The sequence below is a fragment of the Lupinus angustifolius genome, chromosome LG08 (assembly GCF_001865875.1).
Source record: "Lupinus angustifolius cultivar Tanjil chromosome LG08, LupAngTanjil_v1.0, whole genome shotgun sequence".
Classification (NCBI taxonomy): Eukaryota; Viridiplantae; Streptophyta; class Magnoliopsida; order Fabales; family Fabaceae; genus Lupinus; species Lupinus angustifolius.
In genome coordinates, this window is record NC_032016.1 from 22,758,480 (window position 1) to 22,768,185 (window position 9,706).

Below are 9,706 nucleotides of genomic sequence, written 5' to 3' on the forward strand. Positions count from 1 at the left end.
ATAAATATTGGATAGACCTTAACAGTATTATTTTGCTTGTGATTGTGCCTTGCAGATATGTGTATCCACCCGTTTTTAATTTGAGAGAAACATCTTATAGTGAGAGACCAATTTCCACTGTGGCCTCTGGGCATGAGAACTTCAAAAAAGATTATTAATTACTTTGCTGGTAAGTTTTAAAAAAACATTACTAGTGGAACTAGCTGAAGTTTATTGTTTTTATTTCTGAAGATCACTACATGGTTCGGTTGAGTTATAGTAATCGATGACCACAAATTATTCTGTATTAGAGACATTACAATAACTAACCATAACAAAAACATATACTCTCAATTTTTGTCAGTGTTCAAACTTTATTATTACCAATTCCATGACTGTATCTGGTGACTAACCCAAAAAATGTTCAGGCAGTGAGATTAAACAACACAAAGGTACAATATATGAATAAAAATGACAAATGATTATTAATATGTGATAGGAAAATTCTCAAATTGAGGTGGGGTGTGCCCCTTGCCTCTTATATGTGGATCTGTCTTACCTTAGTTACATTGATATCTCGAACAAATTTTATATAATATATTCATTTTAAGTTTGCAAATACTATAGTAATGTTCAATATTAGATTTCCTATGAGGTAAAATCACATCTTACAAAACAACTTTTTCCTTAAAAGTTAAAACTCATGAGAAGCAAAGAAAATCAGGGAATGATCATGGTGTTCCAAAAAAATAAGACCAATTAAGCATGACAAAACCCATTCTGAAACCCCATTGGCTTGGATTACAAAAGCAAAGAAACTAGAAATTTGAAAAGTTAAGAAACCATGATACTTTAGAGCAGGAGAAGACAGTAAAAAAAAAATGTTCCAAGACTAAAGTCACATAAATATATTAATATACTAATATATGATGACACTGTTCAAGACATTTGATCTGAACATACAAATAAAAATATTCTCCTTCACATTCCCTCTTTTCCCTCTCCCTTTTTATTTGGCTACAGTTCCCTTTGAACTGTGAAGAGATTAAAGGATAAAGTAATAAATAGTGTTTAAGCAATGGATTTTTGATTAGTCCCCTTAGGATGTGGCAATGCAATAAGGTTTCCAGAAGAGGAATGACCTTCTAGAATCCTTACAACTCTGATCCAAATTGTGAACCAATTTGTAATCGCCATTTTCCACTCTGACAACCATCAATTGTTGCCTCTGATCATTAGACATTTTCTTAAAGTCCCCAGAGAAAATGACCTTGCTGGTGCTATTGTTGTTCACCAAGGTTGTTGATGATTTGTTGTTGAGTTTTTGATGTTGTGGCAGTGAGTTAGAAAGTGTGGTTGTAACAACACCTTGTGCTGTTGTTGGCTTGGTCTTCCAATAGTACTCATAAGCATTGAAATTTGTTGAGGGAACCAACCTAGTCACTCTTGGCCTTGGAGGAAGTGATTTTGTAACTGGATTTGTTTCCACTTCCTTCACCACATTAACATCCAATTCATTCAACTTTTCTGACCACTTTGGGTTCCTATTAACTAACCCAATTGCCTTATTCATCACCATTGCTAATCTATGAACACCATTAGTAGTAATCTCACTAGACAAGAAAGGTTCTTTCTCTATCACAACACTTTCTATATCCTTAACATCTTCAACCTCCTCTGTTTCATCACTTTCATCTTCAGCTTCATCCCCAATCTCTTCATCATGAACTTCCTCAAACTCTTCCTCCAATTCCTCCACAGCAACACCATCATCATCATTCTCTTCAGCAACTTCTTCTTCATCATCATCATCATTAGCAGCATCAGAAAACGTGAGGACAAGTCTACCATCTTGGCGTTGAACACAAAAGTTGTTGTTAGAAGGAGCAGAAACAGCTTCAAGGACCAACCTTCCATTGTCACGGTGTGTCCTCATGTGGAGTGAAGGACCAAGTGAAGGGAGTGGTGGAGGGAAAGAGCGTGATGGAGAGTATTTCTTTGTAGCACCACCACCATAATTGTATTTTGGTTCTTCTTCTATGACAACTTTTTCTTCTTGAACTTGTTCTTGTTGCTGTTGATGATGCTCTTCTTCTTTGTCTCCCTCTTTCTCAGAAGAAGGGTGAGAGGAGAATAAGCCATCAGAGCCAGTCTCAGAACCAAGGCTCTCAGTGCAGATTTCAAGGCTCTTCTCACTCAAACAACTCTTTTTCCTTTTCACAAGAGGGTGAATATAAGGACTCGCAGTAAGTGATTTTGACATGTCATTGTTTTCCTTGAGTGACACCAATGAGTTCCACATATCAAATGCACCTGTACAAGATTTCTCTTGCTCAGCTTTCTTGTTCCTTTGAATTGAACTCCATATCTCAAGTCTCTCTCTCTCAGCTTCACCTTCATCTTCAGATGATGATGATGAAGATGAAGACAATGATTCAGCAATGGTTTTGGATGATGAGTGTTGCATGAGTTGTTCTGATGAAGGAACCCTTTTTATGGTCTCGTGAGAGAGCCATTTATGAGAGGACATGTCAGCAGATAGAGTTCTTCTGAGAGAAGAGTGCTCAGAAGGTGTGTTTGTGTCATCACAGTTAGAGCCCAAAATGGTGACTATGCCTTGGTTCTTCTGCATCATCACCATGTTGGACTCTTGTTCTATCCTCAGATAGGAAGATGAAAAACCTTGTTGGGTTTTGATCATGTTGGTCATAATATAATAACCAAAATGAGAGGGGAAAGAACTTGGCTGCATAGAAGAAATCAAAACTTTAGATATAAATAAATAAAAACAAAAGAAAGTGTACTAGTGAAGTGTGCAAGAGAATTAAGCCATGTCAGATAGGTACATGCATTTGGTGGTGTACAAAGCTATAATAGGAAAAATACAAAGTATTTGGAATTGAATGAATTTAATGAATTTAATTAATTACCTGATACCAAACAACAAGCTGATCCAACAGAGACTGATGATGTTGTTGTTGTAAAATGTGGTAAGAATGGTTGTGTTTGATGACAATGCAGTGAAATGAGGAGGGGAATGAGAGTATTTGTAAGGAGCCAAAAGCTTTAAGAACCATGTTCAGTGGACCCTACCTGCGCACCACCAGGGAAATGCTTCTTTATGGTTTCCAGTTTTATTATTATAGAACTGCTTGTGTTGTTATGGACACTGGTTTATGGTGGATTCTGAGTATGAAAGAAAGTGCAATATTTATAATATACACTCCATACATTATCTATTATTTATTTTGTATTACTTTTTAAACGTTAATGATAATTAATTATGAATGGTGGAACTCATATATTATTAGAATATACAATTTTTCTCTAATAATATCACTATTTATTTTAGATAAATTACAATTATAAATTTCTCTTGCATATATGAAAGATCACAAGTTATGAGATGTTCTATATAGTGCCTAAACCATGTCTTAGATCAATAAAAACACTACATTTTATTTCAAAAAATTAAATATTTATTGTTTTTTTTGTTTTTGTTTTAATATTATTGTTTCAGGACATTATTTAAAATACAATTTAATATAGCATAACATTTCCGGTTATGATTATGCTATCAAGTATTGTGGAGTAGCTGTGAGCATGGGCCGGGTTGAGACGGGTTAAAGCTTGTCCTTACCCGGTCCTAAATATTAGTTGTGTCACTTTTTGAACCTGGACCCGACCTTAGACCCGAAGCTAACTCGACCTTAAATAGCGAACGGATTAGCCTTTAAACCCAATCCGACCTAGACCCAATTAAATATAATACATACTCATTTTAGATAAAGACTCCTCAATATTATTTATTATTATGAATATGTAGTTTGATATATAAAATGATATATATATATATATATATATATATTATTAATCATGTATATATTAAAGAAAAATTAAATAATAAATGATACTTTCGACCAAAATAGTATCATTACTTTATACACATTTGAGTAAAAACATATACAAAGCTGATCAGTGAGTGACCCTGAGACGGGACAGACCGGATCATGCTTAGTCACTACCTGACCCTAAATATTGACTGGGTCTATTTTTGGAACCCGAACCTAGACCCATTAGACCCGATCCTATTCGGACCCATCATGATCGGGCCGTGCTGGGTGAGCGAGTAGGGTGGGCACCCCAGTGTAATTTGTTTGTAGAGCTTATATTATATATAGCATGATAATATTAAGGATGGGGAAGGTTGGGTGAAGGATGAAAATTTAGTTAAAAGCTGAGAAGTTATGGCCCAAGGTTAAAGATTAATAAGTTGAAGGGTTTGGTAAGACTAACCGGGTAAGACATAAGTCATTTCGACGAGTTTCTTAAATTAAAGCTCATAATTTTGGGGCTTTTCTGAAAATTTCTTATAATTAAACAATATTATTAATTTATTTTTGTCAAATAAATCTGTTGACTAATATGTAACGCTCACCTACACATAGTCAAATAAACTCTAAATACTTACAAAAAATACTTTAATTTTGTGAAAAAGTTATTGAAAGACAACTAAACAATTCAATATTGACAATAGTTGATCCGGTGTGCTCTGTGGATCATTCTCAATTATGAAATATTGGTCTAAACATAATAATTGATTAGTGATATGGGTGTGCTTAATCTAACTACTAATAAAGTGAATTATGAATTAGTTGTCTTAATTTATAAAGGATAGATGATTTAGTGTAATCAAAGTTGATTAGTCATCTTTTCACCAGTACTGCTTATATGTGTCCATACTCACATCTATTTGCAGGTACTAATGTGATAACCAGTATTTACAAGTACCAAATTGTTTTTGACATTTAATTTTATATTTTATAATAATTAATATATATATATATATATATATATATAAATAATCATTTCATGAGTAACATTACCACATGTATATAATATTTTTATCATTATAATCCAATCACTAAAATTTATTATAAAATAATAATATAATAAATAATCAAACAATAATACACAAATACACAATTGGCCTATAACTTTGGTGTCAATTCACAAATTTAACTACCACATTCTAATACACAATCAGATATTTAACTCCCAACCCTTCCAATGATATTTTTAAATACACTTTAATCAATGAATGAAATCCCAAAACTACATGCTTACATGACTCTAACTTCTTTCACTCAGACCAACAAATTTTGAAAAGGAAAATGAGGTAATTTGCACCATAACCTTACTCAATTCAGGAAAAAAAACATGGGTACTATACACATAAGTAATGTTACCAATTAGGTAATGCAGAAAGTGACGTTGATTAGATGAAAATTGCTTAAGAAGGAAGCAAAGGAATCAACTTTGAAGGAGGCCAATATGAATGGCGGCTAGAAACCCACAACACAATCCCATAGCATGAAAAAGAGGAAGATAATTAATACACCTATTTATATATTATTATTAACTTTAAATTATAATAGTTTGATCAACAACGAATAATGAATGTGGAAACAAATGAACGTGTGACACGTCTTGATTTTAGGGACCCTTTTGGATACACTAGCCTTACTTCATTTGTCTCTCTTTTATAGCCCCCTCTAGTTACTGTAGTTTGCATATTGCACTTATGCAAATGGAAAATGATGTGGTTTAGAGAAATAAGTACAAAGAATTAAAGATCTTAACATAAGATCACATATATTTTACAGCTATATGTTTACCAATTAAGCCATTTATAAATGGCTTTTTATTCATATACTTAAGTATATATGTGTGACTTTATAACATCTGTGACACAAAGAAACACAATAGTGAAGACATTTGCTCACACTAAAGCTTAGAATTTTTATTACATATGATAATTATTCATCATTTTTACGTTTATATATACTTGAATGCATTTTTATGCTCACTGTCTAAAATTTATAATTCAATATTGTTTTTCCTCATTGTCTATAGTTTATGGGTTCATCACCCAAAACGTCATTTATCTCTCTCTTTATGTTAGCTTATGAAGTACTCCATATAAAAAGTTTTGCATGACGGCAATACATTCACCACTCAATGGAAACTAAAAGGTAATGATGTTGATGAGTTCAAATCAGAGTATAAAGAATAATACAACACGAAATACAGTAATATCAAACAGCATAAACAAATTATATTAATTTATGAATGACCGAAAGCCAATGAGAATGCTTTAATTTGCTACCAACTGAGGCACGCAAAGAACGTAACTAGATGCGCCTTGTCTGCCTATAAATCCCATAAAGCAAGAGTGAGATTACTTCGAAGTACTCTTTTTTCTTCAAGTTTCAAGAGTAATAATATAATGTCACTCTAAATTCAAAAGATATAAATGTAAATATACATTGCTTTTTCTTTGGTATTTGAGAGTACTTCCCTCTATATTAATGGAGAGAAATCTCACTCATAAAACAATACCACTCAAAGTGACAAAGCTTATCTACTATGTCCTATGCCATAGGAAATGGTGATTCCATGACCCGAATATAGGGGTGCAAACTATATTGAATGACCCGAAATGTATTAACATAAGATAAATAGAGTTGTTTCATCTTAGTCAATCGAATATCTCATGTTGGTTGAGTTGTATTATTCTCTGACCGATTATGTTGAGCATTTCATCACTAGTATTTAAGTCTACCAACATAATGAACCAGAGAATAATATAATTTGGCCAACATGAGATTCTTAATTGACTGAAATGAAACAAGAGCGATATAAATGTAATTTTATATAATTAAGGTGCAAAAAAATATTAATACAGCTCTTTTTTTCAAGGTGTGAATGTGTACACCTCATGTGGCTCAGCCACTGGCTATAGTCTCTACATTTTTTTTATATTTTCCTTTTCAATTTGAACCATATGGAGGACTTGGCCAATTGCCAATGCATATGCTACTCAACCAAGATATTTACATGGCAACTGGCAAGCACCACTAACTATCCAGCAATAAGCTTCATTTCATGGCTTATCTATGCTCAACTTTCCAACTTTGTAAAATTCTTATACCTCATATTGCGTAAGGTAATTACTTTTAACTATTTATTTGTAAGCAAAGTGGTTTGTGATGTGATTTATGCTAGTGGTCTTACTAGGCAATATTGATTAATGGATTGGATTTTTATTTTTGGTTAGTTGGATTGCTTTTCATTGTTTCAACCTACCGGTTCAAATGCATTGAACCGGACTCTAACAATATATACTACCCTAGAGTTATAGATTAATATTGCTTATTTTAGATGTATAATAGTGCTTTCACGCACTTTCTGTTTGACTGTAATAATACATTGTCATGATTAACAATACTTCTCAAAATGCCCAAGATAGGCTCAAGGTTTAAATCTGACCTTCGAGATCCAATAAGGTCCGAAGTCTACTTTATCTTATAACTTATGGGAAAATATTGCAAGAGAACATATATGAACCACGATATGCTCAGACAAAGGTCTGTCAGAAAGATTGAAAGGATATATAGGAGTGTGGAGTCAATCATGATGTCACTCAACCTTCATTCAGTTCAATGTAAGCTCATCTCACTTAATATGAATAAATGAAGTCATTTACAAATAAATTATTCATCGTCCCTTTGACTTCTCTCTACCTTATTCTTATTATTTATATTTTCATCTATAAATATTGACTTGAGCTTCAAAGTATTTTTTTAGATATAAATCTAAGGTAGTCCAAAGTCAATCCTTAACTCGATTAAATGTTATTCAAGCATTCAAGGTTGACTCCAACCCAATGCCGTGGAAATATCTTTGTAAGTCATCCCTCCACAAGAGTAAAAAAGACATTACATCCTAGCTAGTGATTATAATGTCCTAATTAGTATAAGTAACTTAGTCACTCATCAACCCAAAAATTGAGGGGTGACCCTAAAAATTGATAGATATAGAGATAGTTGGGTACTAATGTGTGCATGATGTTGTTCTACTTACATTATTATTTCAGTATGCACAAATCCACCATTGGATCGATGCTATAGATTGTGTTGGCGACAAATCCACAATTGGGGGAGAGCAAGCAAGTGTCCTTGTTATGCGTTCTCTTGTTAACAAAGTCTAAACATACTTCTTCAGATTAGGTCAATGCACAAATTTACCATCAATTTTAAAAATATATAAATATAGCTGGTCCACTTGTAACTGTCCCCACAGATTTGGAGCAATTTACACATATAATATATCAATTTTAGTAATAATTATCAAAATTGTATACTATATAAAAATATTATATAATAAAATTATAAAACTTTAAATCTATGCATTAGCCGATCTGATAACTAATAATTGAACTATAATCAAGTCTGCGCTTCTTGAAAATCATGAATAAACACACGAGCATATGTTATTCATTAACGCATCTAATGTTTAGTGGAAGAATAAAGTTGTGAATGACATATCATTTTAAAAGCTATTGAGAATCTAGTGCTAAGAAATGTGTGAAATTCATTAGCTAATGAAGATTCACTAATTTAGTCTCTTTATTCCTTATTAAAATATTTTAATACTGATTTTAATAAGATATCTCACATTTTATATATAATTTTTAATTATTTTACATTTTATATATATTTTTTTCTTCGTTTCTCTATAATAAAAAATTATTATCTCCACTTCATTGCCATTAAGACTATCCAATACTCTTTTTTTATATTTTATAAATGTCATTAGAAATTGTTGTTCACAAACCAAGAAATTCAATATTTTAAACAAAATTATTATTATTATTCTTATTATATTCTTCTCAATTCATTTGTCAACTTTATTCAACTATTAATTTCGCTCTTGTATACTTGTGTTGTTGATAAATAAGTAATAATATGTTATGAACAAGGATTTAATAAAAAAAAAAGTTTATAAAAAATAACACTTATAACAGAACGAATAAAGTAAGAATAAATAATAAATTATTATAAAATTATAATCTTATTATTTCTTATAAAAAGTTAAGATAAATAACTAATTTTATTGTATTATAAAAATATAGTTGGAGATGCTTTACAATAAAGATTAGACTATTGAAATAAATGAAAAAATGACATGGAAATATAGACGGTGGCAAAAGATTCAGTGCAATCTTCTTTCGGCAAGGATAGACAGAGAACTAACGAATTGATGGATATACGCGCGTTTAAATAAATTTAATGAGTGACGCGACACTTCATAGAGGAATTTCGATAGTGTTATGGAATATTATTTTAGAAAAAATAACAATATCCGCTCCTCAATTTTATTACATTATTCTTACTAGTGTGTACAGGTATTTCGTACCAGCCGGCGAATATTGTGTGATACTACATATTCAATTTTTATATATTATATTTTGTGTGTGTTTATGATAATGTTTAATTTAAGGTGAGATATGTGGTTAATTAATGTATTAGTGGTAGTTTGTTTAGGATTATATAGTTTTTTTGTAAAAATTAAATAATGTTAAGGGCAATATAGGAAATGAAAATTACACCATAAGGGAAGTTATTTCAAGTTTTGGCTTTATATATAGTATAGATATATGTATGTATTTTTGTGTGGATCCTATATAATATTATTATAGGTATCAGTTTTTTTCCTTCAGAAAGATGGACTTTTAGTTTAAATGTCACTTTATTTGTGATCCAGTGTACCATATGTTTAAAAACATTGGAACTCTCCAGCAAAAGATCCGCACCCTATATTTTATAAGTAATAAGTTTGAGAAATATTTTTCTGCATAGAAATGATTTTATTTTTTAGTCCA

The 9,706-nt window shown here is 31.5% G+C and overlaps 1 protein-coding gene across 1 annotated transcript; it reads right to left on the reverse strand.

Moving 5' to 3' along the window:
* LOC109353338 (protein FAF-like, chloroplastic) lies at positions 854-3,077 on the reverse strand. The gene is made up of 2 exons (XM_019595569.1): positions 2,910-3,077; positions 854-2,725 (listed from the first exon to the last, which is right to left on the reverse strand). The coding sequence occupies exons 1-2, from the start codon at positions 3,054-3,056 to the stop codon at positions 1,079-1,081; spliced, it is 1,794 nt and encodes a 597-aa protein (XP_019451114.1). The 5' UTR covers positions 3,057-3,077; the 3' UTR covers positions 854-1,078.